This window comes from Agrilus planipennis, unplaced genomic scaffold (genome assembly GCF_000699045.2).
Source record: "Agrilus planipennis isolate EAB-ADULT unplaced genomic scaffold, Apla_2.0 scaffold128, whole genome shotgun sequence".
Lineage (NCBI taxonomy): Eukaryota > Metazoa > Arthropoda > Insecta > Coleoptera > Buprestidae > Agrilus > Agrilus planipennis.
In genome coordinates, this window is record NW_020438862.1 from 322,035 (window position 1) to 336,097 (window position 14,063).

The window sequence follows — 14,063 nt, forward strand, 5'->3', positions numbered from 1 at the left end:
TTAGTTAGGGCTTCAGGGTAATAGAAACCTCCTGAGGAAGATTCAATAAATTTGATATCACAATTTCCTTTATGGCCAAGCCTGTAAACGTTTGTTGAGCCAGAAAACCATGTTACATTAGCTACAGATCTACTACTTTCATTATCCCAACCCCTTATATCCAATACTTTGCCCATTTTTCCTGAACATTTAATTTTTTAAAAGTGTAATAACTTTTAATTATTAATATTATATAAAGTACCTTCTCCCCCATCTTGATCTCCCCATTCCCAGTTAAAACCTCTTGCCACAATTGCATCCGCAAATATACCTTTCAACTCACATCTTCTTCCATTCTTTCTAGGGGGCAAATCAGTTCTAAAAAGATTTGAAGTTTATAAAATATTTATAAAAGACATATTTATTTACCCTAATGAGGTTGTGGAGTCATATCTTTTAAAAACATGGGTTAGATCATGTTTACCTCCATGATAACACATATAACACAAGTCATAATCATAGCAAACACTGCATTTATAACGCATACCTGCTATTCCTTGATTCTTACACCCATCACATACAATATTTTGGTGTTTAACACCTGTCAACAACAGTTACATGATATAATTAAATTTCTTTTCAATTTAAACATTAATTACCAATTTGTGCATTATCAATCACTCTCAAATCATACTTTCCCAAATAGCCAATTCTGTAATTTGTGCGTGTTCCATTGTCCCATTGTATAACAACCGTCTTGTCAGGTGAACCCATTGTTCCTGGTTTTCCAATTTCACAAACAGTGCCAACATGGCCTTCACCACCGTCTATCGATTAAAAAGTAATCCATTTATACTTGACAATATAATATAAACAATAATTACCTTGATCTGACCATGACCAGTCAGGCCCCCTAACAATCCTTATTCCAGGAACCAACATTTTAATTGAGTCGATGAGTGTTGTCTATTAACTAAACTGGCATGCTGGAAGTTAATAACAGCTACTATTGAACAAATTATTAAAGGGGGTAGAAACTACGTCCACAAATAAAATTCAAGCTTCACATCCTGTCTATGTTAAACGATGTCACTGTACACTCACTAATAATGGTAATATTATCTTGATAAGCATACATTTATTTAAAACGGGAAACAATAATCTTCACTTATCATTTAAATGATAAATGTTATTCATTAAAGGGGTAAATTATTTGTTTTTGTGTTGTCAATTAAAGATTGTCAATGAGATTTTGCTAAAAGATGGCAGCAGGTGGTTTTTTATTGCAAAATTTAAAATGTGTCTGCACTACCACTTGTATCCATTAGTTTTAGAATTGTTACAAAGTTATTATATAAAACAGCGATATTATCTTACAAAAAAGTTTTAGACGAAAAATGCTTTATCTTACAGTCTTAATAAGAATAAAACAACAATTTTTGTTTGTTAATATTTATCATTCTTTTCAAACTACAAATTTTAAATAGTAGGGGTAATGTAAACACAGTTAATTGCAAAAAATGGAACGAATGAAAGAAACAAAGAAATATAACCGATGAAAACTTTAATAACACGTGCTTTAAATTAAAATTGTTTTAAAAGAAAGAGTACAATCTATTATATATTGATTAAAAATGGTTCAGGTGAGTTATTTTTGTTACTTTAACAAGCCAAAAAGGCTGGACTCTTAGAAATTCAACGAAAAAAAGAGTGTTTTTGTTGGGTTTTTTTTACCCTCACCCTTATAAAATGGCGTGATCTGATTAATAAAAAGAAAAAAAGGCCAAAATCGATTTTGGTTTTTAAAGGCTGGTGTCATTTTTCGTACAATTTCACTTTGCAGAAGTAGTGATAAAGTTGATTTTCCAAATAATTTTAGGCTCCTGAAGGTGCCATGGGACATCCAAATCTCCCCCAAGCTTTAATACTGTTAAATGAAATGAATTCAAGTACACAACATGTTGCCTCTCTCGTTGATAATATGCTTCAAAGAGTAAGGAAAGGTGAAATTTCCACAGACCAGGGTCTCAGTTTTCTAGAGATGAAATATCACACACTCTTAAGCTACTTAATAAATTTAACTTTTATTGTATTAAGGAAATGTTCTGGAGAAAATATTGAAGGTGATCCTTGTATAGATCGCTTAATTGAATTGAGAACAGTACTGGAGAAAATTAGACCCATTGATCACAAACTAAAATATCAAATAGACAAACTAGTTAAGACAGCTGTTAGTGGAAGAGAAGCTGATGATGCTACACTTTATAAAGCAAATCCAAAGAGTCTTATGGATAACAGTGACAGTGATTCTGATGAGGACAGTGATAATTCAGAAGAAAATGTTAAGAGTGCAAAATCAAAAAATGTTTATGTTCCTCCCAAATTAGCAGCTGTTCACTTTATGGGTAAGAATTTTTATTTGTGTAGTAGAGAGTAGTTTTAAAGACTACCTCCAAAATATATTGCTTTTATTTTTCCCTTATATAGATGATACTGCTGTGGAACGTAATAAGAGGGCTCATGAAAGAAATAAGAAACATGCACTTTCAACTTCAGTCATTGAAGAACTAAAAGAGGAATATTTGGATACTCCTGTTGAAATTGCTCAAAATAATCGTGCTCAGCAAATCTTAACTAAGCAACAGAAGGAACGCCAGGAATATGAGGAGGAATATTTAACTCGTTTGCCTGTTACAAAAGTTGAAAAGCAAATGAGAAAGAAGCTGACTACCATGGGATCATTAGGACACGAATTGACCGATTTTGGATCAAACAAGAAAAGTACAAAACGTAAATCATCTATGAAAGGTAAAGGTAAAAAGAATTTTAAAAGAAAACGATTTCACTGACAAATTTGTTTGTTTCTTATTGCTGTTATTACAAGTACAGGGTGTTGTACATTTTTATTTTCAATTTATAACAATTTTTATTTTATTAAGTACTTCTACTCAGCTGTTGTTAAAGAAGAAAAAATAACTTAAATGTTATTCAAAAGGCTGTACTACTTTTTCAACAGCTTTCAAGTAAAAAAAAAAGAATAAGTGTGGCAGATCAAGTAAAATGTCTATAATTTAGTGTCTTGAAAAAATAGTTTTGTGAACTTTAGAATTACTACTTGTCTTGCATTTGATTTGCAAAGGAAAGAAATACTTATTATGAATCATATTTAATCGTTTTTATTTTCTTTTATTCTTTGTGTATGTAGTAATAAGTATTTTAACAATATTGGAAGTTGAATGGTTTGTCTTCAAAGATTAACGAGTTTTTTTTTATATTTAATGTTAATATTTTGTTTAAATGCTTGTTAAGTTTTTTACTTGTTACTTGCGTTGTTCGTAGTCTTTTGATTCATAGTAATTTCTCTCGTATGTTTATCATTTCTCAAGAATAATTAAGCATATTTCAATCAGTGTAATTAAGAAGAGAAATAAAAACGAGAGCTTATTAGTACAAATGTAATAATTAATTTTCAAGATGATAAAGTCACATTTTTATAACAACAATTATTATTAGATTTACAGTATGTTCTATTTTATTTTAAAATAAATACGTTACTATTAGAGGTCATACTAATTCTTAGTATTATTTCTAAAGTTCATTAATCCTTTTCAAAGGAGCATTTTTAGCACCATTTCTAATTTGTGTTCTGCATATTTGCTCTGACAGTATATCATCCCAAAATTTAGTATTACTTTGTAGTGGATAGTTAGTTGCCCATTTGACTTTCCTATATTGTTCAAATGGAATTGTTTTAAAAGATACCTGAAAGATAGAAAAGTAAAATATAAAAATATACAATTAACCGATTCAGGACCAGTGTATATTGTTAAGCACAAATATTTCAAAAACATTGCACTAAAATAAATATTACAATTTTGATTCATAAGATAATTAGGGTCAAAAAAGAAACTTATTCCTAGTATTCCAGTTTCAATCCCACATGAAAACGAATGTGCTTTTAATATTTACTTATATATAAGTTAGATATTTGTTAGATTACTTTTTTAGGTTTGAAACTCTACAAAGATTATTTCTTTTACACTTAATTCTAATTAAACGCACCCTCTGCATGATTATAGGGCGAGGTGGGGCATAACTAGCTTGCATAGTTGTCTCATAATTACAAACACATATTGAGCAGGGAGTCTCCTGAGTTTCAGCCTTCTCACAAGGTCCTGTACTACATAAGAAATTATAAATGGGCAAAATATATAAACTTTTCTTCTTACTCGTGAAACGCGTAATAATTAACCATGTATTTATTTGTATTTGGAATATAATAATCGTTCTTATATTTAATTGCGTCCTCTAACATTGCATGGGTTGTACTTTGTAAGGGTTCATCTGGAAAACACCCTAATCTGTTGTAAGTAGCCAAATGTAAATTTCTTTCGAAAGGTCGATAAGGGTCGTTATCTTTAGGGTGACCTTCCCTTTCGTTTTGCCATCCCGTAACTTTTACTATGGGGTTGTAAATGTTTTCTGTAAATATTATTCTTTTGTTGCGGCTCTCTGGGGGTCCCTCTTTTGATACTGTAAGCTGTAAATTTGTTTAAATATTTTATCTGGTAGGTTTAGTGTGTTTTTTTTACCAAAAATGGAGCCATTATTCAAAAAAATTAATAAAATAATCTAAAAAAAAAAGCTTATTCACGTCAATAAAATTAAATAAACAAGTGCAAGTTGTTTGACGTTTAAAAGAGGCGCCCTTTTGCGAAGGATATGACGTACGATATATTAAAATTCACCAATATTAGGTGAACTGTGAAAATTTAGTAGTGTTGAATTAATTTAATAGTGGATGGTTATTTAAATTGGTTTTATAATATTAGTTGCAGCTATATTTCTCAATACAATATCGTTTTTAATAATTAACCGTTTATGTAGTTCTAATTCTTTATGTAGTGTATTTTTGTTAGAATACGATTTTTGTTGGTATTTCTTGTATTGGCAATATTGCTCCAAATTGTAAAATTTGTTGCAACTTCATTCCGATTATTGTTTTCTAGAATTTGTCGGGGTGTTGTTGTCGTAGTCTGGTAACCGCGAAAATTGTAATTATTTGACTTTATAATAATTTATTACAATTATAAATCAAATATTTATTAAATAAGTTTATCTTTAAAACGTTCCAGTAAGATTATTGAATTGACGTGGACGTGTTTTTAGTTTTTGATTTCTTCACTGATTAACTTGGAAACAAGATGGCCGAAGATTTTGATGTCGAAGCTATGTTAGAAGCCCCATATAAAAAGGATGTAAGTTATTTATTTTAATAGCATCGCAACATTCGTATCATTTTATAATGAGTTAACGATTTTAGTATTTTCAAGTGGTAAGTTCTTTTTAAAAAGACATATGATGTAACAAACTATTTTTAGTATGAGTAATCTTATTACTACTTGACATTACATGTACACATATAGGAAGTATTCCATTAATTATAAAATAATAGTTTGTTAATTAACATATCTTTGATGGAAGTTCAAATAGAACAAAACAATATATAACAAAAAGGACTTACCAATTGATGATGGAGTTTTATTCATTTGTGTAACTATTTCCATACCGTTGTACTTCACACCCTGATTTTGTTATTTTAGACTTATGAGGTTAATAACGGGTTAACGCCACCTTCACATGTTGAGCACAGGTACTGATTCCATGGCTTAAGTATATTTTATTTTAATATGTAGGGGTTCTATTTCAAATGATTGAGAATGCTTTGAAAAGTGTTCTTTTATTTGTTTATGTACCTACATGAGGCTGTTGAAATTTCCTATAACTTTGTGATATAATTTTCTTTAATGTCAAAAGTTACAAAATAGATGACATATTTCAGTAATCCCTAAGTTAAATAATTTATTACAACATGCCTGCTTTTTTAACTAAACAAGTAATATACTTCATATTTAACTATTAATTAAAATATTAAAATTTACTTATACCTATTCACAAATTTTGGTATTTTATAATAGTTCAATGAAAAGTATATCTATTTATAAAATTATTCAATTATATTATTTTGTTTTATTATCAATATCTCTATAATCAATATACATATTATTGTTTGATTTTAAAGAGAAAATTATACCAAAGTTGAATGAAAGGAATAAATTTAGTAATTCGATATTTAGATGAATAAAAGCTTATTTTGTGTATTTGTTAAATGGGCAATAAAAAAAAAAAGCATTGGAGTGGTAATAATTTGTATTATATTTGTAAACGGTATTGCTGACTGGAAACTTTCTCGCCCTAGGACGTACTGGAAGACCTCCATAGCTGGTCAGGAGGCTTTACAAGCCACATTCGTCCAATTACTGTTGCCGTCCATATAAAACGAGTGACTTAAGGTTGAAGTAGGACTTAGCATACCTTCAGACTGTTTAACATTTTTATTTATTTCTGTTGTAATTGTTCATGCATAAGTGATGACGATTTATTTCAAATTTATTAAAAAAACATCAAAATTTTGAAGTGATAAATTTGAGATGATGCATGAACGTTTTGATTTGAAATATAAAACAAAAACAAACACACGATCGTTACGACTGGTCTTACTGGGTGTATTTTTTCAGAAATTTTGATCTGGATCAAGTTTTCCATGCAGTACCTTAGTTAGGGCTTCACTACGGTAAGTCTAGTTCTGGCTAGACGACACACGTTTTGTTTCGGCATCGTACGGTCCCCCTGCTTCAAGAGCATTACCGAAAGAATTACTTGCCGTTTGGAGATGCAAATCTCGTTATTCTTTTTGTGTTTTTCTCCTTTCCTTTTTAAAACCAATACGCACACAAAAGTACATTCAGTCTTTCCTATTTATCGGTTTTTTTATTTTGATATTTATATATGTAATGAAATTCTCAAGAAACGTTGTGCGTATTCGGTTTTAGACATTAATTTATAAGAAAAATTATTAATAATAGATCCAGTGCGGACAAACATTTGTATATTTATTATTTTGTTGTTCAGCACTGGTTGTTTGTTTTGACTTAGTAATTAATGCTTTCTGTTTTTCGCCTTCTTCAATGGCCCGTCTTCACACATTGTGCTGTTCGTAGGACGAAAACAATGGCAAAATTAAGGAGAATGGATTCAATGGAAAAAGAAGATCTTCTGAGTAAATATTTTCAATACAATAAATTAACACTTTTTCTTAACGGTTATTTTTCAGCAAGCACCGTAGCAGGAGCAGGAGTCGTCGTCGTAGCATCAGCAAATCGCGTAAAAGTCGGAGTAGAAGTCGAAGAAGGAGTGTTAGTAAGGGCAGGAAAAGTCGTAGTCGTTCCAGGGACAGGAAAGATAAACGGAAGAGCCGCGAGAAAGACAGGAAGCAGAGAAGTAGGAGTCGTGATCCAAAGAAGACAAGAGATCGCAGATCTAGGTCTCGAGACCGAAGACGATCGAAATCCAAAGACAAGCGTAGTAGATCAAGGGACAAAAGGTGACTTTTTGATTGTTTGTTTATTTTCTATTTCTACTTATCTTATGGTAAATGGTTATTTTACAGTAAATATTACTTATTACATTTGCTTATTTCAGTAAAAAAAGAAGGAGCAGGAGTCGTGATCGTAGAAGTCGCAGTCGTGATCGTAGGAGTCGTAGTCGTGGAGGACGTGCCGCGCCCTTCAAGGAAATCCCTAGAAAGCGATCGCCTTCTCCTGTACGACCTCCTTTCAAAAAGGCTGGTCGATCACCGTTGGGTTTGGTAAGACGCAGCGCTTCACCCTTGGAAGAACTTAGTCCGGAAGAAAGGGACGCGAGGACTGTATTCGTGATGCAGCTTTCTCAGAGAGTTCGTGCCCGCGATCTCGAAGAATTTTTCAGTTCCGTTGGAAAAGTTCGTGACGTTCGTCTGATCACTTGTAACAAAACGAGACGATTTAAGGGCATCGCTTACATTGAGTTCAAAGACCCTGAAAGTGTGGCATTGGTAAGCGTTTTTATTTGTAAACTTATGTTTAATAAAATAATTTGTCTTTTGTTGTTTCAGGCTTTGGGCCTTTCTGGCCAGAAACTTCTGGGCGTTCCGATTATAGTGCAGCACACTCAAGCTGAAAAGAACCGCATGGGCAACTCGATGCCCAATCTTATGCCTAAAACAATGACGGGCCCTATGCGTCTTTACGTTGGATCATTGCATTTTAACATAACTGAGGATATGCTGAGGGGTATCTTTGAACCATTTGGAAAAATAGACAACATACAGCTAATTATGGACCCAGAAACCGGACGTTCTAAAGGTTACGGTTTCATAACGGTGAGTTTTATAATGATTTTTTAATTATAAATCTCATTTTAATCATAACTAATTTTTAGTTTCATAATTGCGAAGATGCCAAAAAGGCGTTAGAACAGTTAAACGGATTCGAATTGGCTGGTCGGCCAATGAAGGTGGGTAATGTGACAGAGAGGTTGGATCTACAATCACAAGGACCATCGATACTTGACTCAGATGAGTTAGATCGGTCGGGAATTGACTTGGGAGCAACAGGTCGGTTGCAGTTAATGTTTAAATTGGCTGAAGGCGCAGGTCTGCAGGTACCTGCGGCCGCTGCTAACGCCCTCAGCATGGCCACAGGACAACCTGTGGTTCCCCAGGTACAAACGCATTCCACCCCTCCGATTGCAACGCAGTGTTTTATGCTCAGTAACATGTTTGACCCAAGCACGTAAGTTTTACTCTTATTTATTAATTTAGAAATTGCCAATCGTATTTCCATTTTATTGATACCTATATTTTTTGTTGTGTTTTCAGAGAGTCGAATCCAAATTGGGACGTGGAGATCCGTGACGACGTAATCGAAGAGTGCAATAAACACGGCGGTGTCCTCCACGTCTACGTGGACAAGGGCTCACCCCAGGGCAACGTGTACGTGAAATGTCCGTCGATAGCGACAGCCGTAGCCTCTGTCAATTCCCTACATGGTAGATGGTTTGCCGGAAGAGTCATTACCGCGGCCTACGTGCCCCTTCTTAATTACCATTCGTTATTCCCTGACGCTATGACCACAACGCAGCTTCTTCTACCCAGCGGCAAGAGACCGTAAGAGTTGGAAGCATACAGGAAATGAGAGTGAGAGAAAAAATTTCAGAGAAAAAGAAAAACCTTCAACACAATTGTTGTATGTTGGTCATGTATGGGAAGTCTCACAAAGAGGAGAAATGTAAGTAATTCAAGGTCTTGGAAGTGTAATAGTGGACCGTTTAGTTTTCTTTTTATGTATACGGTTGGGACTCGTAAATAACTTTCCTTTATTCATGTTGAATTTTGATTGTATATGTATTATATTTTTTCCTTTATTTTTTTTAGTTTATTATATAGTACACCTGTAAATAAAGTCCTCGTTTATGTATTAGAATGTAATTAGGTGTTTTTTTTACCTCTTCAGGTCATCATAATTGTATAAGAAGAACAATTATTATTATATAATAATTTCTTACCGATTGGTAACATAACTACTAAAGAATAAAATATAATTATTGTATGTGGTTTTTAGTTATATCATCAGCTGTTTCCCTTTAAACTTGAAATATGTTTGTGAGGTGTTAAAGGTACCGCCTTGGAGTGAATTGTGTTTTACTAATTACATTCTTCTGCATCTTAATTAAGTACTGTGTTAATTTGCTACTATTATAATTAATTTATCAAGAAAAAGAAAGTATTTTTTTATCGTTTTTTTATTTTATCTAATTTTTTAACTCTGCACATCAATTATATATATATACATAATTATACAAGGGGTATTTTTTAGTCATTTATTATTAAGAATATTAAAAATGTGTACTTTTAATTTTAATTTAAAGTACGTATAGATTAAATTAAAACCGTTGGGCATTGTGGGTGGTCTACCTCCATGGGCTAAGTATCATACATAAGAACCCGCTATTTTAATCCAACTATTTAACATACATTATCACTTATTTAATTATTATTATTATTGCGTTTTACTATTAATTTAAAATGACTTTATTTATCACGTTTTGTAAATGATAGTAATTAATTTGTTATTAATTTCTGAAATACGTCATTGACATTTAAAGGCACGTCGTTGTGAAGGTCATGTGTTTTGAACATTGTTTACCAAAATTAACTGTGGCGTTTATATTTATATATTGATAACCACTTATTATGATTTATATTTACCTTAAAAATGTCTAGATTCAATCTGTTATTACTATTTTACGTGTAATCATGTTTTGCCAAGGTATAAGACAGTAAGTGTATAACGCATTTCTTTTGAATTCTTGTTATTGTTGTTGTTAATTTTAGAATTCCTCGAAATGTTAATTTACGATATATGACAACTACGGAGGTGTCTACAGCCCTAAGACCCTTTTACTTTTCCGTGCATCCTGATCTTTTTGGACAGTATCCCAGCCAAAGAGTTAAGTGTTATTTGTATTATAAAATTCAGTTGATAAATGGTTTTGCTTTGTTTATAGATGACTAATGAGACTTCTTTGCAACAGTTAAGTTCCTTTATAGAATGCCTACAGAAAAATCGTCCTGTAAAGCCTGTACATTTGAAATTTTACGTAAGAGAAAAGAACAAAGATGAAGGTAAGTAGATTTTACTCTTATAATAATTTTCACTCCTGCACATAAAATTTCAGGACTATTTAAGCTGGTTAATATTCAACTAAATGAAAAGGACATAAGAAGCACTGTTACCTCTATTCTTCAAAGTTTAAAGCTTTCTACCAAATATGTGGATGGGTTACCAAAGACTGAGAAATTTACAGATCCTTTATTTACTGAAAAAAAGACACATTATAATGTTGACTTTACAAATATAAAGGAGGATGATCCGCTGTTTGGAATGTTTATTTTGAAAAAGAAAATTGACTTAGAAAGGGAATCTAATAGGCTAAGATATTGGCTAGAGAAAAACTATAAAGTTGCCCTTGACAAGTCAAAAACACAGATACCTGTTAGATCTGACATTAAACGGTTACGAAATGAACTGATACAAAAGTGGGGTTTGCAAGAAGTCCGCTGGGACTGTGGCTGGAATGAACAACATTTTAAGGGTTGTCTGCAAGCTCTCATGGCATTGGGAGAGCAGCATCCACAACCAATGCAAATACTAAAAGGTAATTATTTCAGTAATTGATAATAATATGTTGGTTTTTTATTCTTGTATTTTAGGGAGAATACTTGTATTTGCTGGATTCACAGGGGTCAGTTTAGATGGACATATAATGCTTAACAGTGGTGAAGTCCGTCATAATTGGCTTGATGTAAGAGCAGTTCTGATTTAATACATAATCAATTTTTGTTTAACATTTTTTTAATCTGTTCATAGTTGTTGCATAATGTAAAAAAGTATGACAAAGCTCTATTACGTATTCCACTATTCGAAAAATGCGTTTCACAAGTATTGAGAGACATAAAAATTGGCAGACGGTGAGGATACCTTAGAAATATATACTTTTATGTTTATAAAACGGTCTTTTAGGAAATTTATGCCTAAAATTTTAGCTGAAGAGTATGAAAATAATTTGAAGAAGATAACGACAGCTTTAAATGATTATTTAAGCAGGAGAAGTTTTCCAAAAGAATGGCCTAAGACCCTAAAGGAATATGAACTCGTTGTTGATAGGTACTTTCTTTTAGATATGAGTTAAATGTTTATTCTCAGGCTTATTTGGTTTTGTAGTGAGTCTGGCCCATTAATGCTTTCCCACACAGGTCAGATAATGGTTCCAGCTTCTTGTCCTGGGGTCCTAATGGTCAATTTCATAACACGCAATTTAGAGGAGGCAGCTAAGAAAATGGAAAAGTATAAAACGTAAGAATCTTATCTATGTATAAAAGAAATTATAGGTGCCGTCAGCACAGGGCAATGTAGTATTACAAAAACGAATGTTAGTAATTTCTTATGCTGAATTGTACGATGTGTTGCGTACCTATTCAAAACAATTCCTTTAAATTTTAATCATTGTTTACTATACATCTATTAAAAACCATAATGGCCGACATCAGTAACAATGCGACAACAATTGAAAAAGAATGATGGCCTACAACTGCAACAATCAGAAAAGAATGATGGCCGACACTACGTCATAGGGGAGTAATAAAAATGGCCGGGGGCAGGGGGAAGAACTAGTACAAATTAATATAAATATTTGTAAATAACACAGGCTGTTTACACTTCCTATTAAGGAAAATAACTTATATTTTATAATGAGTAAATGTTATCTTAAATATAATTCCAATTAATATTTTGTTAAATATTTTAGAAATCAATATTTAGAGCAGTCCTTACAGCAAAAGTGTATCGACGCCTTGCATCTGACTGATTTATTCAAAGACGACAGCGTCTCTCCTGATGTAATGATAGAGTGCTGTCAGAGGTTGTTGAAGTTCCAGGATGAGTTGCAGCCCGTGTTAAAGGATGTCTGTCTCCATATCACCAATTATTACTCGGTCTTATCGGACGGCGTCGTTTGCATTCCTTGGAACTGGGCCATTTAGGTAATTCTCTCAAAAAATTATTTTTAGTCGTTTTATTGTTGATATTTAATGGCTATGATGTTTATATCTACGAAGATAAAGACAACGATACAATAAAAGGCAGACAATAAGAGAAATAATCCAATAAGTCTCCTCTGCGGAACCTAATAGGTATAATTATTTAATATACAGGCTATTCTACGTTTGCGTAACTTTATTAACTTGCTAAAAGTAGTTTCGAAGATGCGGTATTCTGGATAGTAACGCAAATAGTAATTTGGAACAAATTAGCCCATTCATGTCAGATTTTAGGATTCTTTCGGTTTGAGATGAAATATTATAAGAAAACATTACAAATGAATGTACTTTTTTATCGTTTAATCGCCATTACGTTCGGTTTTGTTAAGAATTCTTATTGTGAATGTGCTGCAATAGTTGAAAATATCTGCTATTTATGTTTCCAATCGCAGCTACTGTTGAAAGGTAAGTTATTGCAAAAAGAAATTTATTTATGTATTTTATTAACATTTTGTTTTTAATACAGGATGCATCGTTTTAAAAAGAAAACAACCGGATAGCTGTTATTTGGGCACTACCTAGTATGTAACTGTTCTAGTGACTTTTAAGGATTGTGTTGTCAAGTTGTCAATGCAACCGTTAAATTTCAAAATTTGTTTGTACGTATGGTTGAGGTTAAATTAGAAGAATATTTAAATTTCATTTATTTGTTTTAAATAAAAATTGTTGAGTAATGGTGAGAAGAAAGCATTCACGGTCACGTTCAGGAACTAGTCACAACAGCCTGCATAATGTCACCGATAAAAATTCAAGTTCTTCTAATACAACTAAGAAAAGAAAACCCACCAGAAAGAATGTCCTCATGATAGGCTCAAAAATGTTTACTGTTAGCGTAAAGACCATGAGAGAAGTGAGAAGACTTCAGTTGACTACTGCGCTTTTGATACCAAAACTGTGTTTTGCCAGAGTTGTAAAAGAAGTACTGGGAGAACTTAATCCTAATCTTCGAATTCAAGCAGAGACCTTATTAGCATTACAAGAATCTGCAGAAGCTTATATGGTTCATCTTTTTGAGGACAGTTACTTGTGTGCATTGCATTGTAGAAGAATAACTTTATTTCCAAAAGATATGCAATTAGCGTTACGACTTCGTGGTCCTTGGGATTACCTACAATGATAAGAGTGTCAATAAAATTTTAAGTGCTTTTTGAAAAGATAATACGTGCATGTTAATTCTTTTTAATACCTTTAATTATTTGAGGCTGAAAGTTGTTTTAGTAGTAATTTTATATATACATGTGTTTTATAGACAATCAGTTGATCTGTTTTTATTATAATTATAAGAATGTAAGAAGAATGAAATTAGTAGCACTCACGTTTGTGAAGACGACTTTTGTTTAATTAAAAAACAAGATTTTTTGTAAAAATTAGACACCTAAAAGACGTAGTTTCATTTTGAGATTAAATTTAATTACAATGATTAATTAAAAAAATAAAAGACTACATTGTATTAACGTTATTTTGATTATTCCATTGGTCCTTATATATCTTTAAAGGATGGGTTGCGATGATTTATTTTGAGATGAATTTCGCATCATATCATTCT

General features: G+C 32.1%; 5 protein-coding genes across 10 annotated transcripts in view; 3 read left to right on the plus strand and 2 right to left on the minus strand.

The window, feature by feature from the left end:
* LOC108738093 (E3 ubiquitin-protein ligase MIB2) overlaps nt 1-1,244 on the minus strand; it is a 10,651-nt gene extending 9,407 nt beyond the window's left edge. For 2 of the 4 annotated variants that reach the window (XM_025973646.1, XM_025973644.1), the window contains exons 1-5: nt 864-1,244; nt 639-806; nt 409-580; nt 242-357; nt 29-181 (exon numbers count right to left, since the gene is read on the minus strand). In XM_025973646.1, the coding sequence (XP_025829431.1) occupies nt 29-181; nt 242-357; nt 409-580; nt 639-806; nt 864-921 (667 nt within the window). In that variant the 5' untranslated portion in view covers nt 922-1,244. Of the gene's footprint in view, nt 1-11; nt 182-241; nt 358-408; nt 581-638; nt 807-863 lie in introns of all 4 variants that reach the window. The other 2 variants (XM_025973654.1, XM_025973650.1) reach the window with 1 other exon arrangement.
* Nucleotides 1,245-1,578: 334 nt separating this feature from the next.
* Nucleotides 1,579-3,429, plus strand: LOC108738110 (neuroguidin). The gene is made up of 3 exons (XM_018471353.2): nt 1,579-1,622; nt 1,859-2,384; nt 2,467-3,429. The coding sequence occupies exons 1-3, from the start codon at nt 1,614-1,616 to the stop codon at nt 2,826-2,828; spliced, it is 897 nt and encodes a 298-aa protein (XP_018326855.1). The 5' UTR covers nt 1,579-1,613; the 3' UTR covers nt 2,829-3,429.
* Nucleotides 3,430-3,561: 132 nt separating this feature from the next.
* On the minus strand, nt 3,562-4,848 carry LOC108738113. Of its 2 annotated transcripts, XM_018471356.2 has the most exons (4): nt 4,572-4,848; nt 4,209-4,519; nt 4,042-4,159; nt 3,562-3,741 (listed from the first exon to the last, which is right to left on the minus strand). In XM_018471356.2, exons 1-4 carry the CDS (start codon nt 4,584-4,586, stop codon nt 3,568-3,570), a joined length of 618 nt encoding a protein of 205 aa, XP_018326858.1. In that variant the 5' UTR covers nt 4,587-4,848; the 3' UTR covers nt 3,562-3,567. The 2 variants fall into 2 exon arrangements, with proteins under 2 accessions (XP_018326858.1, XP_025829536.1); XM_025973751.1 differs by lacking the exon at nt 3,562-3,741 and having other exon boundaries at nt 4,063-4,154.
* Nucleotides 4,849-4,949: 101 nt separating this feature from the next.
* Nucleotides 4,950-9,346, plus strand: LOC108738108 (RNA-binding protein 39). The gene is made up of 8 exons (XM_018471348.1): nt 4,950-5,033; nt 5,149-5,237; nt 7,041-7,099; nt 7,154-7,423; nt 7,522-7,912; nt 7,973-8,239; nt 8,299-8,651; nt 8,738-9,346. Exons 2-8 carry the CDS (start codon nt 5,184-5,186, stop codon nt 9,027-9,029), a joined length of 1,686 nt encoding a protein of 561 aa, XP_018326850.1. The 5' UTR covers nt 4,950-5,033; nt 5,149-5,183; the 3' UTR covers nt 9,030-9,346.
* A 487-nt stretch (nt 9,347-9,833) lies between these two features.
* LOC108738147 (T-cell activation inhibitor, mitochondrial) overlaps nt 9,834-14,063 on the plus strand; it is a 16,179-nt gene continuing 11,949 nt past the window's right edge. The window contains exons 1-10 of one of the 2 annotated variants that reach the window (XM_018471409.2): nt 9,834-10,197; nt 10,253-10,367; nt 10,426-10,543; nt 10,597-11,076; nt 11,132-11,223; nt 11,289-11,389; nt 11,442-11,585; nt 11,643-11,774; nt 12,226-12,460; nt 12,984-13,001. In XM_018471409.2, coding sequence (XP_018326911.1) covers nt 10,175-10,197; nt 10,253-10,367; nt 10,426-10,543; nt 10,597-11,076; nt 11,132-11,223; nt 11,289-11,389; nt 11,442-11,585; nt 11,643-11,774; nt 12,226-12,460 — 1,440 coding nt within the window. In that variant the 5' untranslated portion in view covers nt 9,834-10,174 and the 3' untranslated portion in view covers nt 12,984-13,001. Of the gene's footprint in view, nt 10,198-10,252; nt 10,368-10,425; nt 10,544-10,596; nt 11,077-11,131; nt 11,224-11,288; nt 11,390-11,441; nt 11,586-11,642; nt 11,775-12,225; nt 12,461-12,983; nt 13,002-14,063 lie in introns of those variants that run through there. The other variant, XR_003231004.1, reaches the window with a different exon arrangement.